The sequence below is a fragment of the Alexandromys fortis genome, unplaced genomic scaffold (genome assembly GCF_014885135.2).
Source record: "Alexandromys fortis isolate MF-2015 unplaced genomic scaffold, M_Fortis_MF-2015_v1.1 scaffold_231, whole genome shotgun sequence".
Lineage (NCBI taxonomy): Eukaryota > Metazoa > Chordata > Mammalia > Rodentia > Cricetidae > Alexandromys > Alexandromys fortis.
The window spans coordinates 993,241-1,010,984 of NW_026068613.1; the positions used below are offsets into that span (position 1 = coordinate 993,241).

A 17,744-nucleotide genomic window follows, 5' to 3' on the forward strand; every position below is an offset into this window, starting at 1 on the left:
AGTCTGTGTCTTTCAGTCCCTATCTCTTGAAGCAGTTAGAGAGACCCATTAGGTGTCAGGAGGAGGCAGCCTTTGTGTCCCAGGGGGATAAGTGTACCTCCTGTAGGCTGCCTGTCTCCATCGCGTGATCACAGCTACCCCACCCGATATAATCGGGCATTCCTCCCTGGAGGGAACTGGCTCCAGGGTGGAATCCTGACAGGATGAGGCTTCAGGTTATAGGTATATAAAAAACAGGTTCCCTGTGACCACAGGGAGCTCTTTGCATGGAAGACAACAGTACATTCTCCGTCCTTCCAGCTTCAACCCTGTCCAGCGTCCTAAAAGTGTAAGTTGGTGCTAAGTTCCTGAGATGCGTCTTCGTATTCCTCAGCGAAGACTGAGTTTTAAAAACAGTGATTGATTCCTCCTGAGGATGGGGATGTCAGGGGAAATAAAGACCCCACTGGGGTTTGTGATTTGTGACATTTGCTCCCATCCATGAAATCCTAGTGGTGGCTCTGCCCTTCCCACCTACTGTGCTGTGGTAATTGGTGGGTGCAGACATTAGATTCAGAAACTGCTAATGGACAAGCAGGAACACAGGGAAGGGAAGACTGGCCATCCTCAGGAGTCCTCCCTAGACTCTGACTTTGGAACTGGTGTAGGCGGACAGGCTTCCTAATGGAGGCATTTGCAGGCAGCATGTAAATTCTCTGCAGAGTGTTACATACACACACCTGTGGCCTTCCTGTCTCAGACACATGACCACAGGCTATGAGGGTGACTGGTTCCCATGGATATTTGCAGTGCGGTTTTGGAGAACCGAGGAGGACTGTTGATGAGACTTCAGACTCAGCATTGAGATGCATCATCTGTGGGTCAGTACAAGAAACAGCTTTTGCCCGATGCTGTGAGTGGCAGGGAAGCTTGAGGGGCCTGAGGGTGCTAGTGGTAATTATCAGGGGGACCAAAAGCTGCAGGGGGTATCCCATCAGGTCCCGTTGGGTCCCATTCTCCTCTACCACCTTCTCCTGCCTGTGTTCCGTCAGTTCTACTGCTGCTCTCAATGCTAGCAGATCATACCATGAGTTCAAAGTGAGTCCACCTACCTGTGGCCTTAGAAAGAGGGCTCTGTGGCCAAGGACATACAGGGATATCAAGTATTTTCTCATTCCTTCAAAGTCGTTCGTTGGGCCCAGTGATGCCACAGCTTCAGAATGGTACTTACCTTGGATGCGGATTCTGAAAACGATGCCCAGAAAATCAGCAAGAGATGGTATGAGGATAAGACTAGGATTCTGTACTTTTAGGAATCACACAATGCGTTGCTGACACCCTTCCCCTACCATACACACCTTGCGAGTGGGAGTCCAGCAACATTCACGTCTTTTACACTTAACAGGCCCCAACAAGAGATTGAGGAAAGAGGCCAAGGGAGTTTAATACCCGTTTTGGCGGCTCAGCTGTTACTAAGGTCTGGTTATGCATCAGGCACTGTGCAGAGTTGCTTCAAATGAGAAAAATGAGACTCAAGAACCAAGGTGACAGAGAAAGCAAAGGACTAAGGGGGCCTTCAAGCTGGACTTGCTCTCCTGGCACACCGGCAGTTTTCCTTGTCCTACTGCTTTGAGATACAATGCCCAGGTTTCAGATTTAGTGCTCTCCTGATGGCAGCACCCTGGAATATATCACAGAGTCGTTCTTAAAAGTTATCAGTGCTCCTTGGTGGTGAGAGGATTGTAGCCAGGCTCTCTGCCATTAAGGGGACCTTAGGGCTGGGTTTGGGAATCTGAACGAGAACCAGTTAGGGCTTTGCTGCTGGTGGGACCACAGGATCACAAGGGCAGAGATTGAAATCCAGACAGACAAAGGGACAGGGCGTCCAGAGTGGCAGGTATATATTTTGCAATATCTGGAGCAGAAACAATCTTTGCTAAAGACAAACACATAAACTTGAGTAAAGAACACCAGCTGACCATTGTGCTCGGCTCGGAGTTCTGAAAAAATGCACGGGTGGCTGATCAGGGAGCTGGCGTGCTGACAAGGTCTGCCTGTGCCCGCAGGATCTCATTAGGAATTAAGGATGGAGAGGGAGAGCCAGAAAAAGTGGTGCCGTTGCCAGGGTGTGTGAGGTGCAGGTGGGAGAACCTGTAAAAAGAAAGTCACATTGTGGAAAGAGAACCTTTGTTCTCTTCCCGTGTTTCCTGATTGCTCAAGGACAGCAGCCTCGGGAGTACAGGGAATAGGCCCTGACCACACATAGCATGAGACGCTGTGGTCAGGCTCGAGGACGTACTTTCTGTCACAAGGTAACCGGGACGGGGGTGAAATAGCCTTCGTTGCCTGTCTTACACATAGGAGAGGTGGGGAATGAGTGAGCATCTTCCTGGGTTAGGGGCGGCCAGCAGGGTCTTAGTGGACCTGTTCTTCGGAGGACGTGATGATTACAGGACTCCCGTGAGCGTTAGTTCAAAACCGTTTCATGAGCGGCTTCTTGTCGCTCTCCCGCGTTCCATGCTATTCAAGACTTTTATTCTCATTGTGCTGATTTCTGTTTCGTTCTTTCTGCTCTGCCGCCTTGACTTCCATGGTTTTACCTGGATAACCCCAGCACATTTTCTGAACCCAGTACTTCAAGGAAAGCTTTTTTCTTTTCCCTTCCTCCCTTCCTCCCTTCCTCCCTTCCTCCCTCCCCCCACTCTGCTCTCTTGGATCCCAACACCTGTAGCCTATATTTCACTGAGAAGAGGTCATCTCTAACTCCACCTCGCTATAAATGTACCAAGCACAAAGAACTTTCCTTATTCACCTGTGTGAACTTGAATGTTTAACATTGTACCTGGTGGCCAATAAAAATCTTGTGCACTATAGTGCTACACACACAGTCACAACACCTTGGCCAGGCACTTATTCTGCTGTGTCTCAGGTTTCTTAAAGGCCAAAGGTTACAGGACTCTCCTGAATTCAGGTCAGCGGTCCTGTCTATTGACCCCATACTGGTCTTCCTCTGTACGGTAAGGTCCTTTTGAGCCCATCCCCAAGCATAATGTTTGTTCTATTACTACGGCTTGTAGAATCAGGTTAAGGGCATGGTAGACTGCTATACAGAATGCATAGGAATTAGTTTTATTTGCTTAGCAGCTTGTCCAAGACTACAGGACAATGGCTGATCTTTTAAGAGGTTTTAGCAATGTAGCAATGACTCTGCTAAGGCACAGAACTAGGGTTACAGGGTTTTCTTCTTGTATAGAGAAGGGCTGGAGCAGAGGCCAAGCATGGAAGGGTCAACAACCTCTTATTATTCTCAGTGTTTTTCAGGAACCAGTCAAATCATAGCTAAAGCTATTGGGCAAGTCAAGACAATGTTAAATATTCAAGTTCACAGTTACTCAGTTAAAAGCACCGAGAACCTGAGGTAGGAACCCCAGGACAGGAAAGGAAGGATGGGATAATGAGCCTATGGAAACAGAATGCGTGGAACACAGTGGGGTGAGATGGGAGAGAGGACACTTCTGAGCAATGATGGTGTCTCTGGAGAAAGGCCGGGAATGGGCAGAGGTCTGGGAAGACGCTCAGGAGACATCTGGAAGAAATCTCCACTGGGCACGGTATTGTTGGGCCACAACAGCAAGTGTGTGTATGTCTGGTGGTGGTGGAGACTCACCCAATGACAAGTTGAAGTCAGAGAGTCGTGGCCACAGAGGTGAAGAACACATTTGGAGAAGAACTAAATTCTAGTTTGGGAAACATGAGACGACGCTAGAGACCAGAGAGATGACTCCGTGGGCAAGGGCGCTTGCTGCCAAGCCTGACAACCTGAGTTCGATCCCTGGGACTCTCGAGGTGGAAGGAGAGAATTAACTCCCTAATCTCACACGTGCGGTGTGGAGCGAGCACACATTGTAGTAGAGCTCGTGTGTAGAGGTCAGAGTACAACTTGCAGGGGTTCAGTTCTCTCCTCCCACCCTGTGGGTCCTGGGGGTTATACTGGGATCAACAGCTCGGGAACAAGAGCTGTGCCGTTTTACCTACTCCATTCGTGTTATTTGTTGTGCACTGTATCTGGCATCCAGTGTTTTATACCTTTGACTTTGTTTTGCCCCCGGCAGCCACTTATGAGCATGGTCTAGAATCAGACTGTATGAAGTGGCCTTTATTTCAGGAAGATGGAAAGGTCTTTTGTGTTTGTGATAGACAGGTGTTCCTCCTCTTCCTCCCCCCCCCCATTTTTTTTTGGTTGGGGTTGAGTGAGTAGAAAGATTGCTCCTGAACACTTGGACATAGGCTGGAATTGTCCCAAGATAAAGGAGGCTTTCTTAGACAGGTCTCCTTCCCTAAGCTCTCCCAGAGGACCGGGGTGTCTGCTTCCATCAGACACGTGGTTCAGCTTCTTGACATGAAGAAAAGGAAGCTAACTTCTTTTCCCCAGGGCTCATGGTATCAAATGGTTTTAGAGAGTCAGAAGAAAAAGGATGGAGTTGCAAGGGGAGAGAAGTTGGACCGCCTCCTCTGAGAGGCACCTGGGGCCTCTTCAAGTCATTGGCAGACAAGATTTTAATTGAACTCTGTGTTCAGATGAAGCAAAGCCATGGGCCTTCTGGCTACATTTGTTTTTCTCCTTTTCCCTGATCTTTCTTTCTCAGTTTTTCTAATAAGGTTCACAATGATCCTTCCCCTACTTTCGCCCCTCTTCAGTGGTACTGCTTGGGCATATAGACTTTCTCTCCTATATTGAGTTTATCCAGGAGCCAGAGCCTGGTAATCATTGCAAATGTCTCCAGTGGGGCATCTGAGGTTACAGCCAGCTCTTCATGCAAATGTCACTGTCCGGCACCCTACGCTCTTATTTCCTGAGGCAAGGCCAGAATGTGGTTTTCCTGAGATGGTTGCCTGGCTTATCCAATCTGGCTAGCTAGCAGGCGGACAGGATTGCGTCCCCTCCTTGCCACCTTGCTCTGTAGCCGTTGCGGTCTCACAGGCTGCAGTCCCATTCCTTCCTGTTCCCCTTCCCTTTTCGTCCATCTCTTCCATTTCTCTCTCCTTTCAAAACAAAGCAAAATGAATTCAAGGTTTTCCTCTCCCTTTTCTTCCTTATCTCTTCCGCTCTCTTGAAAACACAAGCCAAGCTTCAATTCTTCTTGTAGTCGCAGATAGTTTGCTGAGGTGTGACTGGGTTTGGTGCCGTGGGAAGGTGCAAGAAGCTTTTTAGAGATGAACGTGGGGTGGGGGCTAGAGGCAAAGACCTTGCCCCTCTGGGACAGCAGCATAACTCGATCGAATACCAGATGCATGACTTCCATCTGAAGCAAATTCCAAGTCTCTGCTTTGATCACTTACTTCTGTCTGCCAGGCATTTGTCTTAATTTTTATACTTAAGGGTAGTGGCACTTGCCATTATTAGCTTGCTTGAATGTCTTTAGACACATGGTATGTGGGCCGGTGAGAAGGCTCAGTAGATAAAAGTGCTCACTGCCAATCAAGTGGGGGGGGGGGGGAGACTCCAGCAGGTTGCTTTCTGACCTCTGCAGGTGTGCTGTGGCATATCTCTGCGGGCGCGCACGCACGCACGCACACACACACACATGCACACGCAAAAGAAAACGTAATGGTTTTAAAAAGACATGTCTATGAAATAATATATGTGAATGCTTTGAAAAGTGAGATTATCATTATGAACAAAAGGGTTGACGCATAGTGTTTGTAAAATGAGCTGGTGATATTGAGTGAACGCCAACGATTCTTTCAGGGCTTAAATTATTTTTCCTAATAACTTTCTGCCTATCATAAGTAGTAAAAGCTCAAACTGGATTGGATGGGGAGATTGCGGGATAGGTGGGTAAATACTTTAATGCCTACCTGTTGGTTTCTAGTCTTAGTTTCCTTTTTACACTGGCATTACTGCCCCCTGCTGGCCAGTAGCAGCATTACAGTACAGCGAGTCCCTATTTGGATCCTCTGATTTTCTCAGCCCGTTGCCTGGGTCCTTTGCATGGGTCTCTGGCCTGCCATCACTGTCAGCTTTTCTTCCTTCCTCCACCCTCTCACCTCATTCCCTGTCTCTCTTTGCCCCCCGCAGCACTGCCAGTAACTCCAACCGCAGCACGCCGGCCTGCTCCCCCATCCTCCGGAAGCGGTCCCGCTCGCCAACGCCACAGAACCAAGACGGAGACACCATGGTGGAGAAGGGCTCAGATCACTCCTCAGACAAATCCCCATCCACCCCGGAGCAGGGTGTGCAACGCAGTTGCTCTTCACAGTCTGGTCGAAGTGGTGGCAAAAATTCCAAGGTGAGCAGACTACGCCGGAGCCCCAGTACCCCTCGTTAGCTAGCTGCAGGAAGAAGGTACTGACTGGGTACTCACATGCTTGAACAGCCCCAGTGTCTATGCGCCCAGGTCAGGTCAGAGCCATCGGGGGAGACCCTAATTGAAAAGATTCCTGTCTAAACACTCAGGGCGAGTCCTGAGCCGCATGCCCCTCCTCTCCCCTTTCCATCTCTCTGTAGTACCTAAGAAACTTGATGACCCTTGAGATAAGGAGGGGGCTCTGGGGACCAGGAGAGGTCATCTGCCTAATCCTTTAAATTTGGTCCCTTGAACTGGTAAAGGGACACTATTTGGGACACCTGTATTGCCAGAAAGAAAGGCTTCAGGGAACCTTCCAGAGTGTTATTTTTAACCTCCTCCTTGGCTGTCACCCTGCCTTACCTACATGCCCACCGAGTCCTCATCTTGCAGAAGGGACAGTCCCAGGGCCTTTCCTTCCTGTCCCCGTACACCCGTGCACCCAGGCTCCTGGTCCAAAGCTTAGCACAGAGACCTCACATGGTTGTGGTTCCCCAGCCTTCTCCTTCCACTCCCAGGCCTCTGGCAATCAAGAGGTACCTCTGCCCAGGGGCTCCTAAACCACCAGACTCGCAGGGCACGAGAAAGGGGACCCCTCCCCGGGAGGCTTGGGAGCTGGTTTCCCCACTTGAATTTGTCTTCTGATTTCTTGTTCTTCCTCTTCTCCCCACTGTTTCCCAAATACGTCCTCTGCATGCATGGTCTTTAGTCTCACAAGCGCCTCTCAAAAGTAAGCCATCTTTGTCTCCGTCTTTTCCTCTTCCCCTCTAGTATTGGATTGTCTGTAGTGCTCAGCTCAGCTCAGCCCCCCTCCCTCCACCCCTGCCAGTTCTGCCCATATGTCCTGCTTGGTCCCTTTCCCAGAAGGGCCGATCCCACTGTGCCCTGCCCCCATCCCTTGGCAGTCTGGCTTGGAAGTCACTGAGGGTCCACTCCCACCGCACCGAACGTCAGAGAACAGAGCCTGACGACCACCCCTCCACCACCAGCCCCCGTGTCTGCTTGCTTCTCAAACACCATCACTAGTGGGAATGTGTTTCCCTTCGAGCGTGGTACTTCCTAAAAGCAGAGTCCTGCAGGGGGTAGGTAGTTCCTTTCCTGTGGGTATGGAGCCTCCGGTCAGTCATACTGTTGTTCTTTGTGGCCCCTTGATGAATAAGTCTGGCTTCTGGCAGAAGTGACAAGAGACCGATGGGAGGGACCCCAGACAGAGGGTCAGTGATGGCACTGCCGAGACCTCCCGGCATCTGCCCAGTTCGTCTTTTCCTCCACCCGTGAGAGCTGCTTGGCCAGGGCACCCCTCACTACTTCCTTGTTTGTACCACCCTGGAATTCATTCATAGTTTGCTTAGAGCCCTGGGTTTCGATCAAAGAGGGTGTAGTGCCAGCGTCTGGAGGTTGATGACTGTGCAGGACCGACCAGGCTCTGGATATATGATTGCAGGAAAGAGAGGTGCCAGACTCTGTCTACCCAGGGTCCGAGAAGTGAGTAAATGGCGAACAATCGATACTAAGACAGTAGTGACCAGGAAATCAATTGTGGGGGAGCAGTGCAGTTGGAAGAAGCCGCGGGAAGACTTACATCAGTGTCTGCAGGCGTCTTCGGGGAGGAAGGCACATCACTGTTAGTTCCTGATGGAAGAACGCGAAGCCCCATACCCATGCCTGCCCATTGTGCCCTTCAGACTCCAAGTGCTCTCAGGACTTGAAGTGGCTATTGCCAGTGGAGGACAGCCTGGAGTGAGGAAGCCAGCAAGAGGCCTCTCGGTGTGTAGGAGGCTGGGCAGGTTCAGGCAGGCCCAGTATCTGGGGACAGGGCTTGTATAAGACCTTGGGTCACTGTGCCAGAGTGCTCGCCCTTCTGCCTTAGTTGAAATCCCGTGTGCCAGAGGGAGTGAGGCTCATCCGGAAGAAGGAGGATCTGGCTGGATGTGGGCATCAGGTTATCCCTTCTCTCCACGTCTTCTCCGGGTCTTTAGTCTCATTCGGTGAGCCGCACAAAGCTTGCTGACGGCTGAGCTGGGAACTACCATGTCGTGCGAGTGCACAGGGCAGCAGCTATGGTCAACCAGGAACGTGCGTTTGCAAGACCCACTGGCTGCAGAGGGTTCAGTGCAGGTCCAGCTGTTGGGCTGTCAGGAAGTGCTACTGGGGCAAGGCCAAAAGCCTTTAACACTGCTTCCCCGGGGAGCACCCTCACAAGGTGGCCAGATATAGTCGTGCAGAGGTTCTGTGAGCTGGAGCTGTTTTTGCTACAGACATAGCTAGGTCACCCGTGACCACCTCCTGCAAAGAGGCCACCCTGTGTGTTTTCAAGCAGGCTGCAAGGTGCCTCCTTCACACAGGGGTCAGGGGATCAGACACAGGGAAATCATTAAGGCTTCACCTTCCCTATCATTGTCTCAGTGGTTGAGACTGATTTCTTGCTTCTGCTCAGAACCCCCAGGGCTGACTTTCACTCCCAGAAACCCCTCCCCTGTTTGGGCCACAATTGAGCTGCACTTGGTAGTGATGGCCTGTGGCCACCAGAGGGAGCCAGGGCATGCTTTCCTGCACCCGCCAGCTCAAGAGCACGGCTCAGCCTTTGCAGGCCTGCCAAGCAGATAGGGCCACTTCATCTGCCTTGCAGCTTAGCTCTCTGTTGGTGTTTGGCAATGCCCGGTGCTGTGCCACTGGTGCCACTGTGACCTTTCACCTTTCTGTTTGTTTGTCTGTTTGAATTCTAATTTTTTATGGTTTTCTTTTCAGTATGACAAACTTAATCTGATCAAAGTAAGACTTTTTCTTTCTTTTTTCTTTTTTTTTTTTTTTTTTGCCCTTCTTCCCAACTTATGCTTAATATAGAGCTCCTGGTCCCATTTTCCCCTTGCCCCCCTTCCAGACTTCTTTGAGCCTTTGCTCTGGGAGATAGATGCTTTTGGATGCAAGGGCAGGAAACTGTTGTAAGGTAGTTTGGGTATGTTTCCAGGAGCCTTGCATCCTATCTAGTCCTTGCCTGTCTGGTTTCTTGTAGGAAAGTCCAAAGAAACACAGGACAGGTCCTCCAAGTCCTCCACGTCCAGCTCTAACCCTGTCCCCAACAGCTCTGTCTTTGTACTTTCACATCCTTCCCCTTTGACCATCCGCTATAAACTCTCAGAACCTGGCCTCCCTACTTCTGTGCCACCTTGTGCCTACAATGGTAGGCAGTCTCTCTGTCCTGCCTGTTTGGGCCCCTGCCACCGTCCTGGGCCTTGTTAAGCCTCTCTGAGGTCTTCCCTTACAGGAGGTACTTTCAGCACTCAGACCAGGAATGCTAAGCTGTAAGGATGTAATTCTTCCCCAGGAGGCATGTCAAAGGTCAGGAACTCCTTCCTGCTGGACAGTCTTGGGGGTTAATGTGGATGTCACTGTAGATTTTAATATACGAGTCTCCGAGGCACCCTCAGTGCTGGCTAGAAGACACTGTAGAGCTCCCATAAGGGGCAGAGCCTGCAAAGCCCTTGCTCTAGAGGGCGCCTTCCTCATTTCTTTCGGTTCTTAGACTTCCTTCCTTGCTCTCACTTTATAACAAATACTAGACATAAAGGTATCACAGAGCTAGGTAGAGATGGGGCTGATGTTTCTAACTGGAGCTCTTGGGACCTTGAAACTGTTTCAAGCAGTTTCTTAAGGAACTGACATCTTGATAATGCGTAGGAAGAGAGCCACTTCTGTCTGCATGGGCCGGAGGGCAGGCTCCATGTTTGAGGACCACAGAGGGTCCTGGTCCCACCACCCCTTTCCTCTTTGGGTTGTATACAAAAGTGACAAGGGATGAAGTGGTTAGGAGCAGCTGAGAGATGTTCCTCATCTGTGAAGCAAGTGACAAGCTTGGGTCGGGGCTAGCGCGTCACAGGATACCTGTATAGTTTGGGTGATGGCTGCAAGAGTGTACTCGCTGTCATTATGAGGGGCTTTTAACCAACATCTACACCCTCCATCATTTCTTGTGGTCTTAGAGTCAGTTGTCATTGTGAACATTCAAAAAGTCTGTAGAAGCGCAGGCCCTGTTAGATACAACTTTTTTGCTCCATCCACCCTCCTCCAGGCATGTAGAGCCTTGGTTGAATGATAGGGAGGCCAAGTCCAGAATTCCTTCCTACAAGGTAGCAGTTCCTACTCTGTGATGAAACAGTCTTGGATATGTGGGTTCACCCTTCAGCTTCTGGATTGGAGGAGAGGGTGGCTCTATGGTAAAAGACTGTGCCTTCCTAGGTTAGACTACAGTGACAGCCTTTTGAGGAATGACCCCCACAGAGAGCCCCTAGCAGAGGGGGACTGAGTGTCTACCCTGTGACCTGCTGCCCTGGCAGACTGTCCAGTGAAAGCTGTGTGAGGGGGAAGCATATTCATGCCTGGGCCCCTTCTACTGCCTGCCTCCCACCACCAAAGTACAGGGTCAAGGTGTTGGCCAGACTTAGGGTCAAAAGGAAGAACTTGGTGAGGGGAGATCACATGATCATCTGGACATCGTTGTGGTCACAGCCCTTCCCACCCTGGTTCACATAGTCACCTCCACCCTGTTCTGTCAATTTCTCTCTCTCTCTCTCTCTCTCTCTCTCTCTCTCTCTCTCTCTCACACACACAGACACACACAGAGACACACACACACACACACACACAGCTTACCAGCTGACACAGTGCCTGCCCAGTTCTGTATTTATGCTAAAAAACACTCCAGGCTGCTGACTGTGCACAGGCTCCATCCTCTGGTCTCACATCCAGGCTTTGACCTGTCGGTGAGGTTCCCACACAGAATGTTCACAAGTAGAGGCTGGAAACGGCACAGCAGGCTCCAGCCATTCCCCTTCTTTCATTGTTAAGTTTCAGATCCCCTGGGGAGGTCAGAGCCAGAATTCCTCAACTCTAGAGCTGGGACAGAATGAGGCTTTGTGAACACCGAGTTGTCGCACCATGGGTTGGGAGAAGCCTTCCAAGATGGCACGATTCTCCTCTCTCCCCCTGCCGAACCCCAGCCCATCCCTCTGCTGTTAGCTGTGAGGAGGTCAGCCCGTTGTTGGGACAGGAAGAATTTACTCACCTGCCAGCTTAGGAGCACTGTGTGACTTTAAGCTGCCTCTTCTGCCATCACTGAGATACCCCACCCTGCCTTTGCCAGAGATGACCCGGAGCAGAAGGCTGTACTGGGCTCCATCTATACTTTGCTTCTAGTAGAAACCCACTCAGGAACGAGGCTTTGGATGCCTACCACACACCCCGCACCCCCATCAGCAGAACCTGGCGATGGATGGGGCTCTGACTCCCTTCTGGTCGAGCGCTAGCTAGTGCTGCCACTGCCTGCATCTCCAGCCGCCCCAGCTGTGGTGGGGCTTCCAGCATGGACTGCTCCCTGGGCCTCCTTTCTGGATTTGTCTTGCGAAAGGAGGACCCTCCTGAGCATCGACACGGGAAGCATTGGGCTGCATTTGGATTCCTTCTCCTTGGCCCTCCACTGCTGTCTGTGTTACCTTTACCCCAGGGGGAAGGAAGACTCTGGCTGCTCCCAGTATCTCTTCCCTAACTAATTTCATTCTTCTTTTTTCTTTTCTTTTCAGAAAAGCCAGAGTTGGTACAATGTAAGTATTTCTGTTTCTCTTCTTGTTGGGTGTTAGTAAAATGGGGGGGGGGCGGGGCAGAGGTGGGCAGAGGGAGGTAACATTGTCAAGTTCTCTGAGTTTTTGCCCTTGTCAACCTTTTCTCACCCCAAAATAGATAGAGTAGTTCCCATTTCTAGCAGGATGGATAAGTCTTAGGGAGGAGGATTTGATTTGGGGAGGTAAAGAAATGACCCGCCTCATTGCTTTCCTCATCTAGCGCCCTATGTGAAGTCAGCGCAGCCGTGGGAGAGTGACTGTTTCAAGGCCAGACAGAATTCTGGGGTCAGGGAGCCAGGAAGCCAAAGTTGGCATCCACTAACCAAGATGTCTTCTTGGGGAAACTGGAGCTGAGAGACTATGCTATGGGATGGAGTGTGTCGCCGACATCCAGTGTCCTCCAGAGCAAGCGCCTGCTGTAGGGCTTGGCTGCTTCTGGTCTGTGAAGCAGAGTCAAGGTCATTCCTAGTGGCAATTTATCTAGCTCTGAGCCCTCACAATGTCCTGTGGAGTTTTAGCAGTTCCCGTGAAGGCACTGTGCCCCTTATTACATAGACCAGGTCGTGAGGCCCTCCCTGTGAAGGCCCTGTTCTCTTTGTTACATAGATCAGGTTGTGAGGCTCCAAACTCTTCCCTGGAAGGAGAGCTGACCGGAGTCTCTCAGCCTTCCCTGGTCACATGTTGGATGCCTTCCGGGGCACTGCCTAGTGGAAGAGCTGAGGTGCACTGTGGCCTGGCTTCAGGCCCTTGTCTGTGCTGAGAATACTCCTCCCGCACCCCAGCTCACCTCCTCCTGTACCCACTTCTGCTCCCGTGGGAGCGGAGGCTCGGAGAAGCTATCATGATGTGATGGTGGAATGACAGGGTGGGAGGGAGCAGAGAAAGGGCTCGAGGAGAGGCTTGTGTTCAGTGTGGGGCTGCGGGTCGCAATCATCCCTCTGGGCCCCGCGTGTGTTCATGTACAGCATGGTAGTAAGGAGTTCCCTAAAGTTAGACAAAGTTAGTTAGCTAACTCTCTGGCATTCCACAAGGTGCCCCGGGGCCTGCCTATCCCACCAGCTTTTTATTGCCCCACCAACCACAGCCCCACTGAGCACCCCAAATGGCCCGTGTTGATGTGGGGAAGTTAAGGATGGAGATGACAGCGGGTGGACGAGAAGCTGAACTCTGCCTTCCCCCACTCCCCCGCCTGTTTCTTCTCCCCGCCTCACCAAGGGTCTTCTGGCCTCTGGCCTCCTCAGAATGATGGCAGCTCCTATCTTGGTGGGGAGGAGCTCTCTCTGCGTGGGAGCTGTCGTAGACCAGCTGTCGCAAATACCCCAGCCTCCTCCCTAATAATCTCCTTTTGAGCGGCATTGCAGAAATTAGTGTCACCTAAGGGATACAGAAAACACATGGCCACAGTGCTATTGGGCAATTAAAGCATCCGGATTTGGACACGCAAATCCCATCTTGATTGCAGCTTTTGCTCCCATTGCTCCCTTTCTCCTTGCGTGGCTTTCAGCGCAGCTGCTGCAGCTTGCCTTCCTTTCCCGTTCCTTTTATGGCTCTCCCCAACACCCACCATTCATTTCTCCCCTCTTCATGCTCTTCTCTGGTCTCTGGTCTCCAGTCACCTGGCTGCCTTTCCGTTTTCTTCCCGATGGCTACATGTTTTGAGTCACCCTACCCCTCCACCTCTCTGTCTCCCCATCCTCCCTCAGCCTGCTTCTGAAGCTGTGACATCCGGGTACTCAGTGTAATGACAGGTTGTGGGAACCTTGGTAAGTCTTCCAGGATGATCACCAACACATACATTCCTTCCTGCCTTCTCTGGGCTGCTGCCTGCTGGCGCAGAAAGCAGAAGGGATTGAAAGTGGAGGAGGAAACAGAAATGGCAGGTGATGACCATCAGGACCCCAGAAACAGGGTTTCCATTGCCCTAGCTGCGGGTACTAAGAGGTGTGCATGGGAATCGCACAGTCCATGGCCTCTGCTTTCTCTTCTTCCTGTATTTCCTGTACAAGAGCTACCCATCAGATGAAAAAAAAAAAAAAAAAAAAAAGAGTAGCTCCTAAAGAGGTTGCTCAGTGCCTGCAATAGCGGAGAGGCAGGTTGGATATGGAACCCAGACAGGCTAGTTGGATGAGATCCTCTTACCCTTACTGACAAGACAGATGCCCTGGTTCTGTTTTCCAGAGCCACTTAATAGTGTGGTTAGCCTGTCTGGTTGATACTGCAGAAGTTTCCCTTGGGTTCTCTCTGACCCCATGAAGACATTTACCCTGGACATTGGCACGGTTGCTTTGGCTAGAACGAGAATCTGCAACCTGAGTTCTGAGAGCCCCGTGTTGGGTGGGGTTTTGTAGTAATCGCTGGGCCCTGGCTGGCTAAGTACCACCTCTCTGAGTGCTGTGGCTATGCCTTATATACTGTGGTCATATGCACCGTCAGGGGAACTTAGGTTGACCCGTCCCTCCGCATTGCCCCCCTCATAGTCTCCAGGAGGCTCTCAGTCAACCCTTTTTGTTATGAGCCGCTTTGTGTTAGACCTACCTTTCACCTTTGTTGCTCCCTGCTAGCGGGCTGGTGGAGTCTGACCTCAGAGAGGATCCTGGTGCCCTGTTCCTGTGGCTGTAGATGGTGCTTTTTCTCTTTCTCCGAGCTAGAGTCAGCTCACCAACTGCCTTACCTCAAGTTCTATCCCTGGCACTAGGAGTCCTTTAGATGGAAGCTTTATAGTCTCCTACCCTGGAACAGGCTAGAGTCAGGGCTCCACAGAGTGTTGACTACTATAGGAGTCCCCCGAGACCTGTTCAAGGGGCCTGGGTGTAATTTAAGAGGAAGCCATTCTACCATCACCACCCCCAGTCTGTAGAAGAGAAAAGCCATTAACTCATTGTCCTAGGGCTAGCCAAAGGGAAGCTGTCAACAAAATAACAAACCTGATCTGAAGGGTGAATCATAAGAAGGGAAGTAGCTAGACCCCAGTGACATGGGGAGATGTCCGTGGAGGGCCGAATGTCAGGGTCAGGGGAGTGTATGAAGATTCTGTCTGGTGCCGCTGCCCTGGGGCCCATCTTGCCCTTTCCCACGACCACTGACCAGCTCGTTTTAGTCAGCAAGTCTTCCAGCCTGGGAGTACAAGGGTGCAGTCCCGGTGGTCAGGAGCTTAAGGGGTCAGGTGGCAGGGCTTTGAAACTGTGGTCAGAAATAAGGCTGGTCAGACTGAAGCCCGAGGAATGACACATGCCTATTAAATATGGTCCTTTCTAGTCCCAGTAGGCATGGGTCTTGCTGAGCTCCAGGTGGGCAGATAAACCCTCCTGCCTTATGCCTCATTCCTTGGGGGGTTAGCGTTTCCATAGCAACTTAGGGACAAAGCCTAGAATAGGGCAGTTGCTAGAGACAGCACCCACATTGTCTAACACTGTCCTCTGTTAGGGAAGCTGGCTTTAAGAAAGGGAAGGGGCACCGGTGCCAATCCTGGGAATGACACAGCAAGTCTCGCTGGCGTCGGTTCGAGAACCATAGGACAAGCTTTGTAGGAGTGGATGAAGGTATTGGGGGTGGCAGAGATGACATGCCCAGTGCCTAGTATTTCCTCCGAGGACTGTCCTTCTTCTTTGTCCATCTGTCTCCCACCTAGGATTTTTACCCATAACGTTGAAGAATCTTCCTGGCTGCTACCCTCATGATAGTTAACCCCATCCTTCACTCCCCAGTGGTGGTATGGCCTCTCCAGATGAGAACCCCCCCCCATCCTTCCCTTTCTCCACCCTTCTCCATTGCACCTGGGCCCACCCCGTGTTTAGTCACCTCCTTGTCCCACCCGCATCTGGCTTCTGCCTACCGGATTTGGCTGAAGCACCAGGATTTCCTTTGTGGCTCTTCACTTGTTTCTTCCTAGGTGAGGTTAATGCTGAACCAAAATCTATTTTTTTACACCTGGGCCCTCTCACCCCCTGCTTCCTGCTGAGCCTGGACCGAGAAAGGGTACCAGTTGGTCCCGGCACCCAGTGTTTGCCGTAGAGTTAATGTTTAGCTAGGAGCCAATTCCCGCTCCTGGAGTTCTGGCCCTGTCCTGCCAAGCCCATGGTGAGGGGGTGGAGACCAGGGCTGAGACAGACTGAAAGTCACCTCAGTCTACGGCAATATGTCTCTAGGTGTTAACTGTCCCTGTCTTGTCCAAATAATCACCATCTCGGCTGTCCCGTGTTTGTGGCCTAGGTACCAGAGTTTCCAGGGACTTTCTGTTAAGTTCCCACAGCCTTCTGGAATGGTCTATACTGCCTGTGTCTTGGGTGTGGTCTGGATCTGAAGGGAAGTGTTGCAACCACCCTGGAAAACAGAGTTGCTGCATTTACCCATCACAAAATCTGAGGACCGCTGACACATAGGGCAGAGAGAACTTGATCTTAGGATTGAGTCAGGGCGGGGACTACGTTCCAAGAAGTCAGGCTTATGGACTAGGGATGTGTGTGTGTGTGTGTGTGTGTGTGTGTGTGTGTGTGTGTGAAGATACCAATAAAGCGATAGGGAATGCATTCATGTCATAGATATTTTTTACACAATATATGAAATACTAAGTGCTAGAGAAGACTGAACTGAAGGGTGACTCATTCCTAGGGCAGATGGTATCTAATGGAGTGGGGTTTACCTTAGGTTGGATGAAGGCAGGTGTCCTTCAAGATGGAAAGGGGAGCGAGTTAGAAGATGCCTCGGGCAAGGATTCTTTCCCCTTTCTTTAACCTAACTGTGGCTGTCATGTTCCTCTTAGCTGGACTCTTCGGGTCTGAGACCCAAGAATCTGTGTTCTTTGGCATCACTGGAGTAATTTTTAAACATACTAAAGTTTCAGCCTAGGAAATTACTAGGTTTATAAGAAGAAGGAACATTACCCGTGATGCAGCAGTCCAAGACCTTCCTGATAGGGTGGGCTAGCGGGGTAGAGCAGAGCTGCCTTGACTATTTTGAGGATCTTGTGGGAGTCCACACCCTCCCAGTCCCCACACTGTCTATTTCCCCTCTCTACCTCTCTGCCGCGCTCAGTGATTCTCAACCTTCCTAATGCTGTAACTCTTTAATACAGCTCCTCATGCTGAGGTGACCCCCAACTGTAAAGTTATTTTCTTTGCTTCTTTATAACTGTAGTTGTGGTGCTTGCTGTCCTGAGCCATCATGTAAATATCCGATCGTCCACGGCCCCTGTGAAAGGGTCATTCGATCCCCAAAGGGGACGTGGCCCACAGGTTTGAGACCCACTGGCATAGCACCCTTTGTGCCCCCACGGCCTGGCTGCCATCTCTTTCTTTGACTTGTTTCCCACGTTCTCACCAGGGTTCAGAAGGTCTGCTCTTACAGTTTGCTCTCAAGGTCTGAGCAGCTTGCCTGTGACTCTGCTTGGCTTTGATCCTATGCCTCCATGGTGCCTAGTCCTCGGGAGAGCACCTCAGGCTGACCTCCTCTTCTCCAGACTATCTGTCCAACTTCTCTGTGACCAACACATTTGGAGAGTCCCATGTTGGCTGCTGTTGCAGCAGAGAAGTCGCCGAATAGATGCGTTCCTTAGAAGAGACCTGTCTCTTAAGAAACCCCTGCTCTATTCAGTCTCAAATTTCAGATGTCCCCAGAGCTCTGATGCCCTGTGAGCCTCCCCTCCTCTTCCTCCACTGAGAGCCCTGGCCAGCAACTTTCCATTGCAGGAAACATCTGCTGGTTGAGGCCAGGCTAGGCCTGGGGTTACTGTAGGACATTGGCCAGGCCCATCACCCAGATCCTGTAACTTGAAGCATGTGCGGGGCTCTGGCCTTGCCCGCCCACC

General features: G+C 51.1%; 1 protein-coding gene and 1 long non-coding RNA gene across 9 annotated transcripts in view; one reads left to right on the plus strand and one right to left on the minus strand.

Moving 5' to 3' along the window:
- Gramd1b (GRAM domain containing 1B) overlaps nucleotides 1–17,744 on the plus strand; it is a 174,052-nt gene that overhangs the window by 131,494 nt on the left and 24,814 nt on the right. For 7 of the 8 annotated variants that reach the window (XM_050133482.1, XM_050133489.1, XM_050133480.1 and 4 more), the window contains 2 exons: nucleotides 6,059–6,269; nucleotides 11,903–11,923. In XM_050133482.1, coding sequence (XP_049989439.1) covers nucleotides 6,059–6,269; nucleotides 11,903–11,923 — 232 coding nt within the window. Of the gene's footprint in view, nucleotides 1–2,272; nucleotides 2,292–6,058; nucleotides 6,270–11,902; nucleotides 11,924–17,744 lie in introns of those variants that run through there. The other variant, XM_050133487.1, reaches the window with a different exon arrangement.
- LOC126495909 (uncharacterized) lies at nucleotides 2,116–17,736 on the minus strand. The gene is made up of 4 exons (XR_007590253.1): nucleotides 15,774–17,736; nucleotides 13,153–13,315; nucleotides 10,977–11,219; nucleotides 2,116–2,130 (listed from the first exon to the last, which is right to left on the minus strand). It is a non-coding gene; the product is annotated as an uncharacterized lncRNA (long non-coding RNA).